The sequence below is a fragment of the Ursus maritimus genome, unplaced genomic scaffold (genome assembly GCF_017311325.1).
Source record: "Ursus maritimus isolate PB19 unplaced genomic scaffold, ASM1731132v1 scaffold_1, whole genome shotgun sequence".
In the NCBI taxonomy this organism is placed as follows: domain Eukaryota; kingdom Metazoa; phylum Chordata; class Mammalia; order Carnivora; family Ursidae; genus Ursus; species Ursus maritimus.
The window spans coordinates 1,880,649-1,903,970 of NW_024423343.1; the positions used below are offsets into that span (position 1 = coordinate 1,880,649).

Here is a 23,322-nt window from a genome sequence, read left to right on the forward strand (position 1 = left end):
ATTAATTTTCTTGTTCTCTTGCTGCTTTCAGTGGCGAGGTCTCGTGTTCTAGAATGAAGTCCCTGGAGAGGAAATGAGTAGTCTGTCACTAACACTGGTTCCCCCAGTCTTGATTCTTTTTTTGTCTTGCGCTGCTGCTCACAGCCTCACACGCAATTTCTACACCACCCATGTGTCAGCCGGGCTGGGCGCCCACAGTGAGGGTCAGCGCCCCTCGCCGACCCCAGCGTCTGCTGGGCTGGGTGCCCATCAGAGGGTCAGTGCTCAATCCCGTTTCCTCACTGAAGGCCATCTGTCCGACTTCCTTTTTTTTTGGCTTCTGTGGTGATTGTTCCTGCTAGATAGTTATGGCTTATACTGTATTAAAATGTTATCTCATTTGATTTCCAGAATGGGACTCTGCATTAAATTGGAATTGTCTCTGTCTCAGGTGGTAGAAGATATTGAATACCTCGAGTACAACAAAGGACCGTGGCTCAAGCAGAATGACCGTACTCTTCACCATCTGCGGATGCTGTAAGTTCCGGCCAGACAGGACGGGGGGCTGGGATTTTGAGTGCGGTCCCTGGCCTGCTGGAGAAATTTAGAGAATTTTGAAGGAATTCTATTTCAAGTTAGGTGTTAACAGTACCACCAATAATGAGGTGTATTTCCTATTCCCTTCAAAAGGCTTTTGCATTCTCTGGTCTGACAATTAATTAATTGATTGCCAATATTAATTCAGCAGATATTTTGCTTCCACCCTGAGCTGAGCACTGTTCCAGATTTAGAGGATTTAGAATCAGATAAAACTGCTTTCATCTCCTCTGGGCCCTTTGTCCTCCAGCCCCCGAGCCCAGGATGGTGGGGAGATGGCTGTAAATCCTGCTGCTTGTTCGCTTGTCGAACAGGGTCCCGACTCTCACAAACACACAACACAGTGCTTTCTCCAGCGAGTGCCTTGATGTCCTTCAGGGGACCGTTCACTGTTCCGTCAGGCCGGCTGTGTCAAGACAGTGAATGTCTTGTGCATGGAGCCTTTGTCACACCTCCTGGGCCATGAAATGAGTCCCTTGGTCAGGCCGCCTCATGCCAGTGGCCGTGTGTGTGAGTGCCCTGGGGCTGCCGTGACAAGCGGCCACACACCGGGGGTGCTGAAAACAGCACCCTAGCCTCCTAGTTCTGGAGTCCAGAAGTCTGAAGTCAAGGTGTTGTCAGGGCTGCCATGCTCTTCAGGTTCTGGGAAGAATGCTTCCTGCCTCTTCCAGCTCCCGGTGGCTGCTGGTAATCCTCAGCCTTCCTCGGCCTGTGGCTTTGTCACTCCCACTCTGCCTCTGTCCTCACAGGGCATTCTTCCCTGCGTGTCTGTGTCTCTGTCTACATTTCTCTCGTTACAAGTTCACCAGTCATGGGATTAGGACTCAGCCAGTCCCCTGTGGTCACATCTTAACTTCTCTCTGCAAAGACCCTGTTTCCAAATAAGATCCCATTCACAGGTTCCAAGTGGACATGAATTTTGGGGGGGACACTGTTCAACCCAGTACGCCATGTGTTTTGAGGGGCCCTGAGCTCGGGACCTCACTGGAAGGACTCAGGAGTCACAGCAGGTGGTTGTGCTCATGGCTGTGGTTCTCACAGGGAATCAGCAGGGATACACAGCCGGTCAGTGAGGGGAACGACACAGCACATCTGGAGCAGTCCACGTGTGGGCGTTTGATGCCCTCCCCCCCACGGATGTGCCAAGTGCGCTACTTTGACATGAGAAAAGCAGTAATGCAAGGGCTTGGGCAGGGTTTCTGCCCACGGAGCCCATCAGACACTTGGTGCCCAGAGTTTTTACTGGGTGCTGGTCATGTTGGCACCTTCTGCCTTAGCAGCTGCTCAAGTTCTGACCTCCAGAAAGAAGGCAGGTGTTCCCCATAAATCCCCTTGTACCCTGGTGCCCAGTGGTGCGCAAACAGCCCGCAGACGCCAGCGAGGGAGACCACAGTCTGTTCAGGACCGTGGAAGGGCATTCCACGTGCACGGGAGCTGGGCTTCTGACAGACGTCTGGGGCAGGAAGGCAGCTCGGAACCCAGGAAGTGGACGTTTCCCGTGAGCGTCAGTAGCTGCCGCTCCACGAAGGGTGGGAGCCCACGTCACTGACTTCCCTTCGTCCACAGCCACGAGCCGTGCCAGAGCCTGGCATCGGCCTCTGCTCTGCCATGCTGGACACAGTGGCTGGGCCGCAACCGTTTTGAGGAGCACCAGTCTGAGTGTTGAGCCCACGGATAGCCTCCGTCCTGCCTGGTGACCGCTCTGCCTGTCAGCCCGGTGGATCAGCTCTGGCAGAGCCGGGCCCCGAGTGCCAGAGCTTCCCCTGTGCTCTGGGGAGTTTGCTAGCTCACGGTGTTTCTCTGGATAACTGAAACGCTTGTTTTCTGTGCTGGGATGCAGCCTAACATCAGCATATACAGAGTCCATATATTTCAGTTATTTCTCATGTTGAACCTATTGATTTAGTTACTAGAAAGTAAGACCTAAAATTTTAGTCATTTTTAGCAGTTTTTGTTTTATGCTTAAGATGGAAGAAATAGCGGCTCATGGGAAAGATCCTACAGTTGTGGGGGTGGGGGAGGGCTGTGAGTGGCCTCTGAAGGCGTGGCCTAGTGCTCCGTGGCAATCGGTGCTTCTAACGGGGTGGAGGGCTGTGGGCAGGGGCTGGGCGAGTGGGGATGTGCCTTGGGCGTGTGGACGTTCTCTGATGGTTGCTCTGTCTTCGCAGTGACGGGAAGTGGGCCATCAGCCACAGGTGGCAGTGGGGTGGGGGGGTTGGAGGTCTGAGGAGGGAGGAAAGGAGGAAAGGTGGAAAGTGTTGTCTAGGCGTCGGGTGGGGAGGACGGGCCGGGAAGGTTGCTTTGGACAGCGGGGCAGGGCGGTGGGCCTGACGCCCCGTGGAGGGAGCGCTTTCCTGCTGCTGCGGCTGCCCGAGTGCCGGCAGGGAGGAGGCAGAGCTCTGGATTCGAACAGGATCGGCAAGTAGGAGAATGTACAGAAGCCAGCGAGTGTGACGAGTGTGACGGTGAGAGAGTTGATGTGGGTGAGGCGGGGTGGGGAATGCAGAAAAGGTGGTGGAACCCAGTGGATTAGAGGTCGGAGCCGCACCCGCTCACCTCACAGGGTGGGATCCGTCACCCGTGGTTCCAGCACACGGCCCGTGATTTTGCTTCTCGTCGGGAGTAAAAGGCGAGTGCACACTGGGTGAGGGCGTGTGGACACAACTCTCCATGTGTGAAATCTGTCCTCCAGAAAGCGCACACTAGCCTGCAAGCTTGACCGTCTTCTGTAAGTCCTAGACAGACCATGTAGTTCGAACAAAAAGCTGAGAGAAACTTGTGATTTTGATACCAAAGAAAAGTGTTTGCTTTACTTTGCGTTTTATAAACACTGAACTTCAAACAGTTTGTTTTTATTGCCCATTTATTTGTCCTTTGTGAATTTTCTCTTTGCATTTATTGATCTTTTTAAAAAAACAGCTTTTTGTTTCCTTGAATTTCTCTATTTTTCTGTTTTCAGTCTGATTTCTGCTCTAGTTTTTATTATTATTTTTCAGAGGCTAGATGCTCGATTTTGATCTTCACACATGCCGTCAGTGCTGTCGTCATCCCTCCCATTTAATCGCACTCATGATCTGAGAACGAGCTCCTGTGATGTCAGCTCGTTGGCACGGGCGCGGGTGCTCTGCGTGGTCAGGCGTGCTTTCCATCTAGATTTCACATTCCGCTCGAGCGTGAGAAGAATGCGCATCCTGCCGTTGAATGGAACGTTCTGTTGGCATCGCGGGTGGGAGTGTTCAGCTCATCCACGTCCCCCCCGGCTTCTCTGCCTGTGGGCTGTGTCCACAAGGGAGGGGTGGTGAGGTCTCCAGCCACAGGAGCACGTGGCCCTTTCTCCACTGACTTGTGTTTTCGCCTCATGTACTTTGATGCTCTGCTGTTTGGTGTTTGGGGTTGTTATGTCTTTGTGGAGAACTGACCCCTTCCTCACGACAGAATGCCCCGCTGTGTCCTGATGATTGTTCCATCGTGCAGTCTGTCACGTCTGAATGGGTTGTCTGTTCTGGCTTTGGTTCGCGTAGGCGTCTTCCTCCATCCCTTTCCTTTGAACCTGAGTCTCTGTTTACTGTGGGTGTCTTGTAGCCAGCATAGATTTGAGTCCCGTGTTTTTATCTGTTCTGACAGTCTCTCTGTCTTAATTGCTGTGTTTGGACAGTTTACATTTAAAAGGAATGTTGGTGTGTGTGGATGAACGTTTACTGTGTCAGTCACGGTTTTCCGTTTGTTGCATTTGTTCTTTGTTTTCTTCTCCTCCTTTTTCCTGCCTTCTCTGGTTGTGCCTGAGCTTTCTGCATGATTCCATTTTCTTCTCTCCTAGCAGAGCAGTTGCACTTCTCACAGTGCGGTTGTCGTGGCTGCGGGGCTCCCGGGCTTCACGTGCAGCTCATCTCAGTCCACGTTCCGATGGCCCTGCCGCCTCCCAGGTGGTGCAGGGACCTCAGAGCAGAGTGTCCCATTTCCTCCCTTCGTCTGAGCGCTGACATCTGTCAGAGTGTCGCTGCTCTTCTTCCGGGACAAGTGGTTGAATTTGCAGGGATGTTTTCTTGTTGTTGTAAGGACAGGACTGATGACTTTCAAGCTCTTGTTGGAGCTGAATTCTGAACCTTGCTGGAGACCCCGTAGCCCTTCTGGGTCGGAAGCCTCGAGGTGTTGGCCTCAATCACAGTTACAGGGTCAGCACTGCATCCAGAAGGTGTTCCAGAAACGTTTCCCAATGCCACAGCACTCCTGCCTGGTGGGAGCTCCTCTCATTTTACAGCTGGGGAAGCCACAGCTCAGGAACGCTAACCCGCACAGTGTGGAAGGGCCATCATGACCCTCCCTGGGGTCCAGCGTGCAAACCGTGCTGCCTCCTCTCCTCTCGGCGGCCCAGGCTTGCATCCTGGTGGGCTCGTCACCTCATCCTCCAGCTGCCATGTGGCCAGGACCCTCCTTTCCCGGCCGGCCTCCTTACCTGCACACCCTGAGAAACACACTAAGGTCCGTGTGTTTGTCCCCAGTGCTTTCTCTCCCTCTTCTCTTCTTTCTTGACGTCTGCTGCCTTTGGGCTTTGATCCTCTCCTTCTTGATCTTTATCCTGCTGTTAGTTCTTTCTTCCTACTGCTTGTCCCGTGTGCACACACCCACCAGGCTAATTTTCACAAAAATGTCACAGTGGCCCCGTTTTCCCTTCACTTTGGATCCTTCGTGGCCTGCCTTTGTTTAGTCATGAATCCAAATTTCATTTCTGGGAAGTAATTCACAGTCCTGATCATCTGGTTCTCTCTCTTCCTGAATCTGTTCCCTCCCCCACCCACCCAGTAATTATCTTAAAAATCCTCGCTTATGTCTAAGCCTGGCTGTAGTCGCCCTTTCTCCTCTGAATACCCTCTCTTCACTTGGCCTGGCTTTATATGTGATTCTTGTTTGTGTCTGTGACTGTTGAACACAGACAAGAGGCAGCGTGGGACAAGGTGGCTGTCCTCGAGCCCCGCCGTTCCACTGAGGCCAGGTGCTGGGCCAAGGCCTGGTGACTCGTTCACCGATGACAGGGCTGTGTTCTAAGCACAGTCTGGAACGTGTGCTCATTTGATCCCGGACTGTCCTAAGATCATCACTGTAGCGACGACGGGGCTGTGTTCTAAGCACAGTCTGGAACGTGTGTTCATTTGATCCCGGACTGTGCTAAGATCATCACTGTAGCGATGACGGGGCTGTGTTCTAAGCACAGTCTGGAACGTGTGCTCATTTGATCCCGGACTGTCCTAAGATCATCACTGTAGCGATGACGGGGCTGTGTTCTAAGCACAGTCTGGAACGTGTGCTCATTTGATCCCGGACTGTCCTAAGATCATCACTGTAGCGACGACGGGGCTGTGTTCTAAGCACAGTCTGGAACGTGTGCTCATTTGATCCCGGACTGTCCTAAGATCATCACTGTAGCGATGACGGGGCTGTGTTCTAAGCACAGTCTGGAACGTGTGCTCGTTTGATCCCGGACTGTGCTAAGATCATGATTGTAGTAGTTACTTAGATGTGTTGTTGTTGGAGCGCAGAGAAGGAGTAAATAATTCCCTTGAAGTTTGTAGATGAGAGCATTCAGTTCACTGTTTTATTTTGCTGTAAATGGTCTGTCCACTCCTCCTCCTGGTCCATTGCTCCCCTGCCCCTGCGCCCCGGATGTTTCATAACAGTGTGCAACGGTAATTTTGTTTATTTTCACGTGAGTGTCATTTCTTAATTTGGGGGACTCAAATGACAATTATGACCAGTTTTGTGGGGTGATTACTATACACATGGCATTTGCCAGTTATACTCATTCTGTCTAGAACCTGACCGAATTACTGGTTTAGAGCACTTATGCTCCATCTCAGTGAGGTCTGCCGGCGTGTAATTATGTGTGTGTGCGCTTATGACTGTATGTGTCAGCCTGCATAGCATTTTGGGTTCCTGTGCAAACTCTGTAACTTACAGGCTGGCGCCCACCTTGGCCCCTCTCGTTCCTGGGCTGGTGACTCTGGTCACCAGGCAGGGCTCCACGTGTGCAGGCTCTGAGCCCCTTCCTCCTGCTTCCCAGAGCCTGGGCTGCCCTCCCGCTCACCGTTTTTGCTTTGTCACGGAGGCTTCTGTTTCCTTGACTCTGGGACAAGGTCATTGTAGTAGGAAATCCCAGGGCTGCAAAGTCAGTGGGGTACGAGTTTGGTATCAGAGTGTCGTGTTCAAACAGAACTTTGCAGTTCAGGACAAGCTAACAGGCTGTGGACATGTTTTAGGAGCGAGGGTAGACATTCTGCTCAGTGGGAACCAGTGTGAGCCATAAAACACAATTTACTGTTTTTTCTGTCTTTTCCTGCTTCTTTTAGAATATGTGGCGTACTGCCTCGTGTTGTAAACCAGGCTCCGCTACCTCATCTTCTCGTTCGAGTGCTTTGGCTCATGATGTTAAGAGGATATATTATTCTCAGCCAGTATTTGAATTCTCTTCAATTAGACTAAGTGCTTTGTGAACAGAATGTTTTCTTTCTCTGCTTTTTGCTCCCCGGGTCATAAAATGCTTCCCGTTATCTCTGTTCCTTACTTATCTTCAGTCTAGAGTGAATCGAGTTGAGGGAAGGTTACGACTTGTGGCGTTCAAGGAGACAAGACGCCGTAGGCTCATCCCAGCAGTCACCGCCTAAGCTCACGGTGACGCATTGACAGAACAAGGTGTCGACAGTTGCAGCAGATGACTTTTTTAATGTTTAGAAGCAGTTGGAAGCACGTTTGTTGAAAGAGACACTGTGCTGGGGAGGGTGGTCTCGTGGAAACGGTACTTCAGCCGGACGAGGCATAGATGGCACTGTTGCTCTGTGTTGCACACCAGCCTCCAGGCCAAGTTCTTTCAGATTTTTCAGAATTTTGTAGGTTTTTCAAACTATTGAGAAAACCAAATCATACTCCACCTTGATATCTGTTAACATTTAAAAACACTGATTTTCACTTTTAGTGGAAATTGTTTATTGTGAGATAATTTTAAAAATTATCTTTATAAAATAATAAGAATAATTCTATTTGTTAAAAATAAAGAGATGTGTGTTTATGCATTATCTGCGCCTGCTTACAAAGATCTGTCGTGTGCACAGCTTACTAGGAGGGCTGAGAACGAGCCCTGTCGTTGGAGTGTGTCCATCGTAGCCAGTTGTGTGATTGTGGACGTCCGCAGAGATGCACCTGGGAAGACAGACGGCTCCCCGGGCCCATTTCCTTGGGTGATATTTGTTGCCAGATGGTGCGTCCATGTCGGAGTGACACAGTTTGTACCGGTGGCATGCGGGATGTGTCTTTTCCCGCTCTCCGCTCTCGTTCAACCTGCGGCAGGTTCTCCGTGCACCGCGGTCGGCGGCGGGAGGGGCCCGAGGAGCGCCAGCCCGGGATCGGATCGGGGCGTTCTGACTGCGGCTGCCAGGGGGCACTGGCCTTGGGTACATGGGTCTGGACTCCTTATCACAAAGTAGCTGAAAGCCAGATGCATTTAAAGAACTTCCATTTGGGCCGTTACAAACAGAAACGTTTTCTGCCATTAAAACTCATTAATGGGAAAGTGGTCATTTAAAGTAATTATTTGCTTTGTTTTGAGCCCTTAAGAAAGGAGAATTTATTTAAATGTTTCTTTCTAAAAGCCCCAAAAATGCTTTTCATCTTCAAGTGTAGTGGTCATATTCAGACTAAATTTAATTTGAAATAAGCAGTTATAACACAGTATAAATATTTTACTGTTCAGCAAAATAAAATGGTGAAACAAGGAGCATATCCTATGGTTGGCATTTGTCGGTGCCAATCAGGGCAGAGCATGAGACCTTTCCAGGCGAGGGTGCGCCCGGCCATCCTGTGTGGGCCTGCCCCAGCCCGTGCCCCTGACTTCCCCGGGGCCCTTCTGCTCCTGGAGTCTTTGCAGCAGGGCAGCAGGACGCTGCGTGGTGAATGTAGAGGGACTGGAGTTACGTGCTGCCTTTCCCTCAAGATTCATGGACTTTGCACGTTGTAATGAGGGCTCGCTCTGTGCTCGGCACTGCTGTGGACGGCGTGGGGTGTCGTTTTTCTTTGGTGCTATTCCTGTGTCTAAAGCACAGTGTGGCTCCTTTTTCATGTCTTCCGAACCTCATCCTTTCTGAAGCATGGTCCTCTGTGCTGCCCAGGCTTTGGCAGGCTCTCCCGCACGTTCTGAAGGTCACTTCAGAAAAGCAGCCGCACACAGACCTCATGGTCTTTGGGATGAGGGTTTGCGTCTAGAAGACCACCTGGGGATGAAGGGCATTTATTTGGATGCACTTTAAAAAAAAAAAAAATCAGCCTTATAGCTGATGTTGTTATATTTGTTTTGATGGTTTAGTGTGGTCATTGTCTGTCTTATTTTGTAGGGTTCAGAACAAGCTGGAGGTGCTCAATTACACAACCATCCCTGTCTATCTCCCAGAAGTAACCATCGGAGCTCACCAGAGTGACCGCATCTTCCAGAAATTCACCGAGGTGAGGTTTTGAAGTCAGGTGAGCTGTCTGCTGTGGGCTCTGTGACTGGCACCAAGGTCATGCCCCCAAAAAGGGGCTTTTGCTGTTTTTTGCCTGTTTGTTTTAGTAAGTGAGCTTCCTTTTCGTTGAAGTAATTCTCCCTTTTTCCCCTCGCCGTCCCGTCTAACGCTGGTGCAGCTCCTCCCTCGGCAGGGCCGCGTGCCGTGAGCTGCCCCGGGGAGACGTGCGCGGGCAGCCTTCTTTGTCAGCGTGTTACCGTGATAGGGACACGCGGTCTGTTCTCTGGGTCTCGTCTGCATTTCTTCAATGTCGAATTGTACTTGGGTATTGCCTTACTCCTTATGGTACGTCCATCCATAAAGAAGGAAGGCGTGTGTTTCTGCAGGTGGGAGAGCGCAGGGGCAGGGGCCGCAGAGGGCAGGGGGCGCGGAGCCGGGGCAGGAAGAGGCAGAGCTCAGGAGGCTCCGACTGTGTTACTGGTCTTCTCTGATTTCCGTACCTTTTTAGTGGATTACTTGTTTTCAGAGCTGTTTGTGGAGAGTCATTTCAGGCAGAATCCCATGAGCTTGGAGGACACTTAGAGGGTGTTGCAGAAGCCTAGAGACGAGGGAGACACTTCTCTGGGAATTGTGACGTCAGCGGAAGACTAAGGGCACGATGCATTTCTACCTCGACTGTGGTTGGGGTTTGTTATCGGTAACGTGTGAAAGGATTGCATTTCAGTAAGGTCACCAGGCTGAGCAGCCAGCGTTTCGCTGCATTGAAACCCTGTGTGTTTCGCGTGGCTCTCCTTCCCTGGTGCCGGCACGGTACAGTCGCTCAGCAGCACGTGCGGCTGGCATGTTGGCGCGTCCCTTCTTTCTGACGCTGTCGGCGTGCAAGCGCGTGGCGCTCTGCAGCACGCTGGTGGCTGTGGTGGCTGTGGTGTCTGAGGACTGGGCTGGCTCCTCCCTGCCTCTGGTGCCTCGTTTGCACCAACATCCTCCTGAGCCCGGTGCACAAGTGGCCTCGTTTTGTCCTGTCATCACAGATCCCACCTCTGTCCAGGCAGCCACCATGATGCCTGGAGTGGCGCTGTGGCTTCTTCCTCTGGCTCCCTTGTGTCCAGCCTGCTTGCATGCGAAACCTGTTAGCTCGCCCTTCTGGCGCTGCCACCTCTTCCCCCGCTGGGACCCTGGCCAGCCCTGGGACGCGGGCGCTCTGGCTTCCCTGGAGCCGCCTCCTCACCGCAGCCCCGAGGGCGTCTGCCGCTGTCTCCCCGAAGTTGTTTCTCGGTCCGTAGCACTGGTGCTGCGGGCTGTAAGGTGGTGTGCACACAGGGAATTTAAAGACAGATAAATATTCAGTTACCTCGTGGGAAATTTTTGCCCTTTTAAATTTTTAAACAAGTCATCTGATTATGTCAGTGTGTTGATTTACTGGATATAGGGTTTTGAACGTCTCTTGTGTTGGAGGACCTCACTTTTAAGCAAGGAAACAGTAGGCTGCGAGCTCAGAAACTTTGGAACCATGGTACGTGGTGACGATTAATAACTTTTTCCAATGCTCTCTCTTGTTTATAATGAGTGGGGCTGGCTTTCCACCTGTGTTTCTGATACAGTGTTTCCTCTCTAAACCTGTTGGGTTTTTCTAAATGTAAGCAAGGGATTTGGCGCGCAGCTGTGACCCGAGTGGGGAGGGGGCCTCAGATGAGCCGAGTGGCCGAGCTCTGCTCGCTGCAGGTTCCGTGGGCACCAGGCCCTTTCATCGGGTCCTCCCACACATCCACTGCCTTTGTTCATCAGTTCAGTTACTCTTTCCATGGAATGCTTTCTGAGTGCGCACCAGGGCCCACACTTGTCCTAGACGCTGGGGACATGGCTCCCCTCATGGGGTGTACGCCAGAGTGGAAGGAAACAGTAAAACAGGGAACGTGTTGGGTGATGGTGACAGGTGCTGTGGAGAAAATTCAGTCCCCAGAAGACGGCAGGGCAGAGCCTGGTGACGTGGAGGCTGGATTTGGAAAGCCTTCGGTTGTGCTCCTGGAGCCCTGGGGAGCTGCGAGAGGTGAGGGGAACAGGTGGGGCGTGGGGGAAAGGCCTGGGCGGGGAGACGGGCAGGGACAGAGGTGAAGCACAGCACTGGCAGCACGTCACACATGCAGGGAGGAGCCTGGGCCAGTGTGAGGGCTCTGTGGAGTGGAGGGAGGCTGTGTGTGACATACCTCGTAATGGGAACATTCTGGTTTCTGACCTCACACTGGATTGAACAGGGGCATGCACGGAGGCAGGGAGGCCAGTTAGGAGGCCAAGGGGTAGTAGGAGTTTGGACCACGGTGGTCATCACAGAAGGTTCAAGAAGTGGTCAGATTGTGGGTACAACCAATGGAGTGTGTTGAAACTTTGTAGTGGAAGAGAGAAAAAAGTAAGCTGTTTGGGGGCGCCTGGGTGGCACAGCGGTTAGGCGTCTGCCTTCGGTTCAGGGCGTGATCCCGGCATTACAGGATCGAGCCCCACGTCAGGCTCTTCTGCTGGGAGCCTCCTTCTTCCTCTCCCACTCCCCCTGCTTGTGTTCCCTCTCTCGCTGGCTGTCTCTATCTCTGTCGAATAAATAAAATAAAATCTTAAAAAAAAAAAGTAAGCTGTTTGCTGGGATTTGGCCTCAGGAACCAGAACTCGAGTTGGACCTGGCAGGTGTTGCAAGACGTAGAGATACAATTTTCGGAGAAGGGTGAAGAATTTGTTGGACGTGTTTGAGATGCTTATGATACCCATGAAGAGGTGTTGAATAGGTGGTTACATGCGGTGATTTGGGGTTTGCAGGTAAGTGGGGCTCATCAGCGTGTGAGTGATGTTTGGTGTCACGGTGCTGGTTGAGGTCACCGGTGGTGAGGACAGGTAGAGACAGGAGGAGCGTGCGGTCAAGAGGTTGAGGGGACAGCAGAGAACCAGACCACATCACTGTCTTCAGGGAGCGTGCATTCGAGTGTGTGTTTATTTCAGTCATTGCTTTTACAAGTGGGGGATGGGTGGTACCTCTAGGAATTTTTTCTCTTGATGGAAGTCTGTTAGTGAAGTGTAGCTTTGCATATATTTCTTTGTGTCTAAGTAGGAAAGAGTGAGCTGGATTATCCCAGGAGAGTAGGACTGGTCCCCAGAGCACTCGAGACTCTCATCATCCTGCGTGGGGATCGGCTGGGGGCTGTGCCCGACTCTCGAGCACGGGTGGGGCATGTGCAACAGCCAGACAGGTCCAGGCGTGGCTCCTCCGTGGTGGAACAGGCTGCCACGCCATGGAGGGTGTCCTTGCACTGGGTGGGACCTTCAGGTGGCCCTGCTCAGAGCAGGTAAACTCCCAGCTGACCCCCAGCCATCGTAATGACAATTGCGGACACACAGGGACTGTTAGAATTACCTCTGTATGGAAAGTGGACATTTAAAAGTCCCAGCATGTAAAAAGAAAAAGTGCGTGCTGGCGAGTCCTGACAGCTCTGTTTCTCTCTAATCTGTATACTGCCTTTTCTTCCCCTTGCCTTGATGGGTCTCGAGGTCACGGGTGAGTAGAAGGTGCAGCAGTGGCCTCCCCGTCTGCTTCCTGCCCTCACGGAAGAACTGCTCAGTAATTCACCAGCAGGGGTTGTGTCTGCTGTGGGTTAACGTAGATGTTCTTTCTTAAGAACTTAAGGAAGCTGCATTTTATTAGTAGTTGAATTTCGGTCATGTGTGGGTATTGAGTCTTATCACGTGTCTGCCCTGGTTGATTTTTTCTCCTTTTTCTGTTGGTGTGCTCAGTTATATCGGTAGATTTTCGACTGTGAGGCCAACGCGATTTCACGGACTAAGTCCCACTGTTGTGTGCATTATCCTCTTCATGTGTGGCTGACCCTAGTTCGCATTTTTAATTTAGGGTTTTTGTACCTATATTCTTGAGAGACTGCATTATAATTTCCCTTTCTTGTGACGTGCTCCTGAGAGGGATCGTATTGTCTGCGTCATGCTGACATCAACACCGAGTTGAGGCGGGACCGTCATCTCTGCTCTCTGGGAGAGTTGGTGTAAGATGAGTGTCACAGCTTCCTTCAGTGTGACAGAGATTGGCTGGTGGGGCTCCACTGGAATATTCTACAGTGTGGATTCAGTTTCTTTAATAGATATGGAATATTCAGTATTCTGTCCCTCCTTGGGAAACCTGTATTATCAGGGAATTTGCTCGTCCCCACTGCATTTAAATTTTCTGATTTCTTACATGGAGCAGTTTAAAATGTCCCCTTTTGTTCTTTTCACTCGGTTGGGCCTGAGGGTCCCCGTCCTCATCCCTGCGGCTGGTCCTGGCGTTGCCCTCCTCCTTTGCCCTTGGAAGGAGCTGGTCATTCAAGGACCTGTCTGGTGTCATGTGTTACACATTCTGGTTCACTGATGACCGCTCTTGATTTTTTCTCTTTATTTGCTGTTGTTCAGACATCTTCAGACGAACAGGTGCGTCGTTGACTTTCCACCCCGTCTTGCTCTTGTACAGATGCATTTAAGGCCGGACACGTTGCCCTCCAGATTTGGCTTAATCTCATAAGTCTGGATATTGGGTTTTCCTTACTCAGCTCAGAATATTTTCTAATTTTAATCTGATTTCTGTTTTGACCAATATGCTAATTTGAATTATACTGGATAATTTAAAAGCAGTTGGGATCCTTCTAATTATCTTTTTGTTACTGATTTCTGGCTTAATTCTACTCTAATCAGAAACATACTTTGTATAATTTCAGTCCTTGGATGTGATTGAGACTGGTGTCGCACTGCCAGTCCTGCCGCCCCTGCCCCGGCACCGCCCAGGGTCCGCTGCGAGCGCGTGCTCTCTCGTGCCTGCGCGTTCACTTGGTTGTGTCGCCGCGGACTCCCGGGTCCTCTCTTTCACCCGCATGCCGTATTTACCTCTGGCTCCTGGGCCCTGGCGACTCTGAGCTTGCGGCAGCACCTCCAGTCCCAGGGTAGCGCAGCAGGGCTTGGCCTCCTCCTCCCCCACTCGTGGGCTTCTCACACGGCGAGGGGCCTGGTGCCTACGGCCTTGGGGTACGTGCTTCCTGGGGTAGCCAGTGTGTGACCCGTTTCACATGATGCGCGTGCGTCACAGGAAGCACCTATGTCCCAGCCCCTGCCGGCGCCCCCGCCATGCGTATCTGTACTTTTGTCTCTGCTCTGCTTGGGGTTCCTAACGTTCTTTGGCTGACATTCGTCTCAGTTTCCAAAAAGACTTGCTAGGACCTGTTCAGTGTGGCCTGCACCCCTCTCCGAGTGCTCCCCTTCTTGGGCCCCTGTCAGCCACGTGGGCCTTTGGACGTGTTCTGTTCCTTGGTGCTCTTCTGTGTGTTTCCATCCTGTGTCTCCGTGAGCTGCAGCCGGCCACGTTCTTCTCATGGGGTTTCCAAGGTGCTAGTCTGCCCAGCTCTTTCTCATCTGCTCCTACACCTGCCTTTCCTTGTTTCCATGTTTAATTGTAATCCTAGCCCTATTTGATTCTAGAATTTCCATTTTTTAAAAATTTATTTATTTGACAGAGAAAGACAGCGAGAGAGGGAACACAGGCAGAACGAGAGGGAGAAGCGGCCTCCTGCTGAGCAAGGAGCCCGATGCAGGACTCGATCCCAGGACCCTGGCATCTTGACCTGAACCGAAGGCAGATGCTTAACTCCTGAGCCACCCTGGCGCCCCTAGAATTTCCATTTTTTATTATGTCGAGTTACCCGCTGAGATTATCTTGTCCCCTGATTCCTTGAGCGCATTGTTCTCAGAGTTACCTGGTTCTGCACCGTCTGGACCTCTTTTCAATCCATTTGAATTGCCCAGCTCTCCCTCAGTCCTTTCACGGTTGGTCATTCAGTCGTGTTCTTCCATGTGCCTTGTTTTTCTTTCCTTTAAGTGCCAGTCATCGTAAAGATGGATGGACGCCCTGGATGGCGTTCTCTTACCTTGAGAGGACGTGGGTGCTGTCCTCTGGCAGGCACTGAACTTTCAGCAGGTTGCCGGAGTCCCTCCACCGACCGAGCCACCTGATGCCCGGCATCAGTTTGTGAGGTCTGCTGTGCTTGCTCTGTGCCCTCCCTGAGGAGGGCACGCTCAGCGGGGCCCCGCTCTGTGGTGGGTCCTGACCTGCCCTTCTGTCTCTACTGGCCTCTCCCCAGCAGATCCTTGGGCTCCCAGCTACCCCTGCAGGAGTGGGCAGGCCCTGGGGGGGGGCCTTGCAGGGACCAGGCAGCTCCCCTCTTCTGCTTTCCTCCCTGGGACCTGGAACCCCCCTGCCTTGGTGCCTTTGCACAGGTGTTTTCCACAAGGTGCCCGTCTCTCCTGGTGGCTCCGGAGGGGCGTGTCGTCTGCACCGGTCCCCCAGGGGCTGAGTATGTTAGCCATTTTAACCACAGACATGCTGGGGGGATTTGGCAGTTTTCCATCATTATTGTGTTCTGTGTGTTGATGGCTTATTTTTAATTCGTGAGCATCAAGAGAACCTACTCTATTGGACTTAACAATTTTAATTAAATGTTTAGAAATGCTGAAATTTTTAATTAATTTTTAAAATTTCTAAGTAGTAAAAAAAGAATTTAAAAAATGTCTAAGCATTTTAAAGAAGCACTTTTAGAACAGTGTTAGATTTGCAGGGAAGTTGTGAAGCTGCTGGAGAATTCTCGTGCACCCCGCACCCCATTTCCCATGGTGACGTCTTATGTGAGTGCCGTGTATTGTGGCAGGGGATGGACCAGCATCTGTCCAGTACTGGTCACTAGAATCCATACCATATTTGATGTTCTTAGCTTTCCTAATGCCCTGTTTCTGTTCAGGACCCTATCCAGGGATCACGTGACACGGAGTTGTCACATCTCCAAAAGCTCCATTTGGCTGTGACTGTCACATTTCCTTGTGTTTGGTCCTTATGACAGTTTTAAGGAGGACGGTCAGGTATTCATGGACTGTCCCTCAGGTGGTGGTTGTCTGACGTTTTTGTCAGGATTAGCCTGGGTTTGTGTTTTCGGAGAGGTGAAGCTCTGTCCCCATCACATCACGGACCGCGCACACACCATGTCACCGCTGGTGTCGGCCTTGACCCCCTGGCTGCGGCCGTGCAAGTGACCATGCGTACCGTGGGCTTTAAGGTGCCTGCTGCGTGGGAATTGTGTGAACCTTTAGAGGAATGCTGATGTTTTTAAAGGAAATTCGGTTGCTTGATATTAAAAAAAAAAAATGATAAGGGCACCTAGGTGGCTCAGTTGGTTAAGCGACTGCCTTCGGCTCAGGTCATGATCTCAGGGTCTTGGGATCGAGACCCTCGTAGGGCTCTCTGCTCAGCGGGGAGTCTGCTTCTCCCTCTCCCTCTGCCTGCCGCTCCCCCTGCTTGTGGTCGCTCACTCTCTGTCAAAATAAATAAATAAATAAAATCTTTAAAAAAATAATAAATTGAAATTAGATAGAATGTAAATAACCATTTGTCCTCGTTCTTGGAATATTCTCTTTGGACATTCATTGTTACCAAGTGTTCCTCTGGAGAGCACGTGGTGGGGGATGTAGGGATGAGCGACGAAGCCCTTGAGCTGATCCCACACGCAGCTGCTGCGGAGCTGGGGGATCTGTAGCTCCTGGCAGAGGGGTCCCAGGCCGCGCTGCAGCACTTCCGTCCAGAAATGCTCGACGGAGCAGCAGGTATGGCTGCCCTGTGTCCGGGACACCTGACATGCTGGGCTCCACGGGTGAGTGGTGTGGGGACGTTTCAGAGAATTGCTTCTTTCAAGAGGAGGAGTTGTTCAGTGTTGGAGCAGAGGGCATTCTGTGGCTACTTATGTCCCGGAACAAGTGGGTTGGGGGCACCTTAATGGCAGGGACGCTCAGAAGACCACTACCCTGCTAGGCTGTTTCTCAGTTTCTAGGGAAAAAAAGGTTTTTAAAGTTGAAAATGTGTTTTAGCCAAACTCCACCAACAGCGTGAGAAGTTTCTATAAACCTGACTCATGTAATAAAGGTAATAAAATTACTAAAGTCACACCTCCTAATGTCCCGAGGAACTTAAAATGTGCTTGCAGCGCGCTTATGGAGACACTTAGAAGCGGAGGGCGGTGCCATGCGTGCTCTAATACACCCATTACGTAGTGTGCATATTTTATAGTCGACACTGAACTTGCTGGCACTTGTGGTTGGGAATTATTGGAGAGCACTTCTGATTCTTGGAAGCAGGAGCAGTGCGCTGACCTTTTGTTTTTAATTAAGTGTTACAGTCTCCCTTTCTCTTTCAGGATCTTTCTTCACCTTCTGTCTTTGCTGTTTTGGGTTGGGGGTTTAAATGTCTTTTTTATTTACACCAGTGCTTTCCGAATCTTGTGGTTGGGATATTCCTTCTTGCTTATATTTTCAATGGCTTCTCTTTCTTTAAGCATCTCAAATATAGTCCCTTCTCTTCTGTATCTGGTAATACCAGGTTTGGAGGACAATCAGACTTTGTCATTTATTGTTTTCTCTGATTCTTACCTATGATGGCTTAGTCCCTTCTGTGTTTTGGAGACTCTGGACACTAAGTTCATGCTTTGTGGGCCTCTATCCATGGGCACTTAGTGAGAGTCCCTCCTATATACAGGATGCCCTGTTAGGTTTGAATTCAGAGAAACAACGATGGTCTTTTGGGGTGAGTATGCCCCAAACATTTCATTCACTGGGCATCCAGCATTGCTAGCTTTGGCTCTGCTGCTCCCGTAAGGACTGTTTGCTGCTGCCAGCCTCGAGTCTCATAACAAACAGGGGCTCCAGGCCCCAGAGGTGGTGAGACTGGAACCCCCACACCCGTGCGAGGATAGACTGTGGCCATGAATTCCCAAGATGGCCGCTGAAGTCTCCTTGCAGGCCGGGCGCTCTCTTCCCTTCTGCCTTCCACGGAGGGTACTGCCCTCCAGGAGCTGTGTGTTTGAAAGGAAGCCCCTCCCTGTGCTCCACCTTGCATGGACCGGCTGCTTTGCCTTCTGTCTCCCGGCAGCTCTTCCCACGTCCCCAGGGCCGCCGAGGCTTCAGCTCGCCACTCTGGTTTTCAACCTGCTCTTCATTTCTAGCCCCTTGTGATTTCTTGCAGAGCTCAGCAATGCATCTAAAAGCATTTCTAGAGGTTTTATATCAAGAGCTTTTTCACGGCTTTGGGGCTGATGTTTTGCTGGAAATGGAAAGCCCCTCTGTTTTTCTTTATGATCTGAAAGCCAGTTTGTGTGCTGGTTCTGCCCGTATCCATGCTAGAGAGGATCTGAGTTGGAGGCTCTGTGTCTCTCTAGGCTCAATAGATGTTTGCTCAGTGAACCCTCAGGATAGAGAATTCATTAAGTCCCCGACCCTCAAGGCAAGAAGGGAAACCTGGCTGATGAAAGCCTTTCTGTCTTCTGTTAGCATCGGAGAATCCTGTCCAGGGGACATACTCAGACGTCGTGCAGGCACTAAGATAATTCTAGGAGTGACAGTCTACCCCCAGCATGTGCTGCTAACATTGCCACCACCCCCCAGAACTGTCACCTTCCTGGTTTACATTTACTCCCTGTCCCTCGGCAAGTATTTGTTGTTCCAGGCACTATTCTCAGCATTGGGGCCAAATCAGGGACTAAAACAGTCTTGCTCTCAAGGAGCTTGCATCCTGGTTGGGGAAGGAGGGGCAGGCGATAAACTGTACATTAATATAGCTGGGCATCAGCGTGCTATGGGGCAAAAGTAAAGTTGTCTCCGGGGGGAGGTGTGCTTAAGAGAGGGGTGACCCAGCCGCACCGGCAGGCAGGGCTTCGGAGTTGGAGGCAGGCTGGGTGCAGTCTAGGAGTAGAAGAGCCCGCCGTGGTGAAATGGGGGGAGTGGGGGCGGCAGGCAGGGCTGGAGGTGAGCTTGGAAGCTAGCAGGGCATGATCAGAGGGGCTGTAGACAGTGCCGTGAAGCTTGGTTTGACGTTTTCATGAGACCGTAAGCCAGTGTGCTGTTTTGAGAGTGAGAGCATCTGAATTATGTGCGGGAAGGATCGCTGTGCTTGCCATGTTGGGTTCTGAGGCTGGGGCAGAGAAACGGAGCAGGGGGAGTGTTTGGGGAGTCTGGGTGAGAGACGGTGGGGACATGGCTGTGACCCCCGGGGGCGAGCTACGTTCCCTTACCCAAGAGTCCTGTTTACAGGGGCAGCGTTGCCCTTTCCCGGGAGTCCGCCAAATATGCTATCCTTGAAGGGTTCCAACAGGACGGTGCTTGAGGGAGGAACGCGGCCGGGGGTGGGGGCGGGCGCCTTGGCGGGCGCTGGGCTGTTTGTCTCACGGCTTTCCTCCTAGACCCATGGTGGGTACGGTGCTGGGAGCAAGTGTAGACACCCTGAAGTGGACGGGTCATGAGGCGTGAGCTGGGCTGATGGGTCATGGGGTTTGTAGGAGCAGAAGCTGCTTGTTTGGACAGTGGGTTTCACTGTGGGGCCTCAGGCACACTTAATCCCAGACGCCTGTTATTGACCCTTACATTCACTGAATTCACTGATGAACTGGATGCACCCAGGAAGGGTGGCTCACTAGAGAACTTTCCAGGGGACACCTGTGTGCCCTGTCTGCACCCTGGAGTGGCGCTGTGGTCTCACCCACGTGTTGGCCATGTCCTCCTTGTCAGACTCAGACTCCGCCGTTTTCATGACATTTAACTAGATTCTGCAGTGACAGTGACAAGTGCCACTGGCATAGCTGTTTGAACCGACCACTGACCCATTCCACGTGGGGGGCTTGGCGGGGAGCAGAAGTGCCTTGGCCACAGAGGTGCTGGCCCCCTCCCCCGCACCGTGCTGGCCCCAGGGCCTGGTACCTGGGTGGGTGGGCCGCTGGGTGGGCAGGAGCTGCCACAGGAGGGGAAGAAGCGGAGGAGCTCCCAGAGCCAGCAGGCCTTGCCGCCCCCGGTCCCCGTGGCCGCCCGCATGGCGCCTGTTTCCGTGCTGCGGGCAGGTCAGGGTGGTGCAGGCTGCTGGACCTTGACAGGAGAGTTTGGATAGAGGGGTAGAAGTAGGCCCTTCTGTATTTTGTTGGCCTGTTGTTTTTTTTCAAAAGCCTGAGACATTCTCAGGCTGTTCATAGGCTAAAGGGCGAGAGTCCGTAGGAAGTAAGGGAGAAGGTGCAGGAGGGCCAGAGTTTGCAGAGGCACAGAAGGGATCCCGGGCCGCCCCCGGAGGAGTCCAACAGCGTTCCCACAGGGCTGCCCAGCTCCTGCGGGAGGAGCCACCTTGAGGGAGAGCAGAACCCCCTCGAGAAGACCAGGGTGACTCAGGCTCTTGTTGTGCCAGAGACACGCCCCGCTGGTGGGCCCGCTGGCCAGGTAGGGAACCTGTCCGCGGGGAGGCGTGGGGCCCAGCAAGCTCAGGCTGGCCTCCCGCACGCACACCAGCCTGCGCATGGGCTGCTGGTTCCGAAGCGTCTTGTTCCTGACTTAGCCTCACTGGCGCTCCTTACAGCCCCAAGCGTAGAGGGTAGAGTGTAGCTGTTTGACTTCCGGCCTTGACGTTTGCCTAAGAGAAGTGCTTTGTGTGTGTAGCATGGTGTCCAAACGCGATGTGATGGCTAATGAGTCTCTGGGGATAGGGTTTCCCGGGAGACATCCTGACCAACTGTTACAGGGAAAGTCTGCAGCTACGGAACGTTCCTGGTGTCGCTTTTGCATGGTGGTGTGTGTCCCTGTGGATCTTCTCACCTGTGTGGCTTCTCCTGGAAGCCGGCCAGTGGGGACGATGGGAGGGCGGTGCTCACGCACACACACAGTGGCAGTTGGCCGTGGAGGTGACCCCTGATGGGCTCCGGACCTCTGCCCCTTAGCTGCCCTGCGTGTGTGTTCGGAGTGTCAGCTTAAAGGAAAGCAGGCCTGTGGCGGCCCGGAGCCAGGGCCTCTGCTGCTGTGTCTATCTTGGGTCCCCCAGCCTGAGCCTCACTGCCTGCTTGAGCTGAGGGAGACCCTCAGGGTGAAGATTCCCACTTCCTCCCGTGGCTGGGCAGACTCCGTGGCACCGGGGCCTGAGGCTGGGCGGTGTCCAGGTCACAGGGCCCAGCTGGCTCATTTTGCTTCTTGCGGTTTTGTGATTTTTACTTTTGCTTGTTCTCGTAGAATCTGAGGTACGCGATTTTACTTGGCACAGCAGTCTTACGCCCCTAGAAGTGGCCTGTGTCTCGGGAGCTGATGGACTGAGGGTTCAGCTCTGTGTTTCCTTCCTCCTCTGATGGCCTGCAGTTAAGCACCCAGTTTCTAGCTCGGCACTGAGGATGGAGTTCGTGCAGTGTGGCGGGCCACTTCTTCCTGCAGAGCACGGCCTGTCACTGGGAGCTCTCCTGTGCCAGTGTCCATCTGTGCCCTTTCACTGCACACCGAGCACAGACACCGTGCAGAAGACGCAGGGACAGACCCGGTTCCTGTGCCCTACAGGTTCATTGACCAGTGGGAACCACACATGCGTGAGCATAGGACACAGTGTAGTTCCAAGTTCGTGGTGGGGGTTCAAGTGTCACATGTCAAGAATCTCGACATTTACAAGGCGATGGTTTGCTAAGGACAAGAGGGGCCTGGGGTCCCTTGCCAAATAGAAGAGGGGCCTCCCTTCCTGTTTTGGGGGAGAAGGAGCAACATTTGTGAAGGTTAGAGGCAGGACGGCTGGTTTGGGGGTACCGGGTCGTGTATTTGAAAGAAAAGGAGAAGACTTAGAAAAGACTTTATTAGTCCTAAATTTATGGTGATCTGTGGGGTTTATTTGTTATTACTCGTTGACTACAAGAAATCCTCTGAGGTGCATTTCAGAGATAGGGAAAGAGTGGGGCTCAGAGGTTAGTTAGCTCAGAGTAGCACCCTAATGAGGGAAGATGTGGAGGACAGAAGTCTGGGGTGGTGGTTCGGAAGATGTTGTCCTGGCCTGTGAGTGCTTCTGTTGGCAAGTAGCAGGTATGCAGCACAGGCCAGATTTTTGGAGGGCCTTGGTGCCCTTGTGCTGGTTGGCAGTAAGAAAGAGGACCTCTGGAGGGTTGGCTAGGATGGAGGTGGGGTGCATGGGACAAGGGGACCTGGGGCAGGGGTGAGAGTAGGGAGGCAGGGCTGACGGGGAAGCTGTGTACAAGGACGTCTAATTTTGGGTGTACAGGGCCTCAAGCTGCTGCCACAGGGTGGTTCTTTCCAAGTGTGAATGAGCTGCTAAGTGCAGAGAGGCTATCTGAGCTGGAGGCTGCAAGGTTCCCTGGAGGGCACATATGCGCCTCCATCCCACTGCAGCCCCTTGCACACAGCAGCCTGGGGGCAGCCGGGGTGGGCGCCGTGCACTGCTGGGCTCGGGGTCCTTGTGTGACAGCATGGGGTGAGCATTTCCTGGTTAGCTCTGGTGGTGACCTGGGGGTCAGACTAGTGAAGACAGACCTTTTCAGGATGGAAAGGATCTAAGATTCCATATGAATAGGATTTTTAAATTTGGTTTTGTCTTGCTGATCCTGTGGGTGTTTGTTCTGCTCTTTTGCTGGTCTGGCTGGAGTCAGAGTGGCTTTTGGGCGCCCATCATACTCCAGATGACTGGCCAATCTTAGGTTTCTCCTGAAGTCACGTTTGCAGAGGGACACGAGTGTCTGCAGTCTGACTCTATGTATCCATACGTTTCCCATTCACTCGGACGCCCTTCTGTTGTTGGAATGGACCGCTGAACGCTCAGTGAGTGCTGATATGTGCATAGCAGCCTGCTAATTTTTTCAGTCATTTTTCAGACACTGTATTGGGTCACTTTTTATTTCTGTGCAGTCCTTCCTTGGGGCAGACAAGCTGTGAATTGGTTTCCGCTTTGCCGATTCAGTGTCTTTTCAATTTAGGGAGGCCAGATGCTATTAAGATACGGTGCTCCCTCCGCGAATGCGATTGTGTCCGAGACAGTTGCCAGGACGACAGAGTCTTCTGCTTTCTCTCCGCTATTTTTATTTCTTTACTCTCTCAAGTTGTTTTTGTCTCAGCACCAAGTCAGCGTTGTCTAGAATAGCGACGCTTCGTAGCTGGAATGCGGTGGCACCGTGTGCTCTTGCCTCTTGGGGTTCACTTGGATAAAGACAGGCTTGCAGTAAACGGGAGGCTCGGGGTCAGCGGACCTCAGCGCGCTGACGGAGAAGGCTTCCTAGATTGCTCGATGGGCAGGCCTCAGAACTTAATTTGGTACCTGTTTGTGTGAAATTACCGATTCTCCGTTTGGAGTTGTTCAGTTGAGTGTGAGAGGAAATGCGTGGTGTCTGCAGTTGCCCTTCGCTCGTGGGGCTGGGGGACTCGCTAA

At 52.3% G+C, this 23,322-nt stretch overlaps 1 protein-coding gene across 3 annotated transcripts in view; it reads left to right on the forward strand.

Moving 5' to 3' along the window:
* The window catches only part of NDUFA10 (NADH:ubiquinone oxidoreductase subunit A10), a 52,585-nt gene that overhangs the window by 18,820 nt on the left and 10,443 nt on the right, over positions 1 to 23,322 (forward strand). For 2 of the 3 annotated variants that reach the window (XM_040638366.1, XM_040638372.1), the window contains exons 8-9: positions 431 to 516; positions 8,952 to 9,060. In XM_040638366.1, coding sequence (XP_040494300.1) covers positions 431 to 516; positions 8,952 to 9,060 — 195 coding nt within the window. Of the gene's footprint in view, positions 1 to 430; positions 517 to 8,951; positions 9,079 to 23,322 lie in introns of all 3 variants that reach the window. The other variant, XM_040638381.1, reaches the window with a different exon arrangement.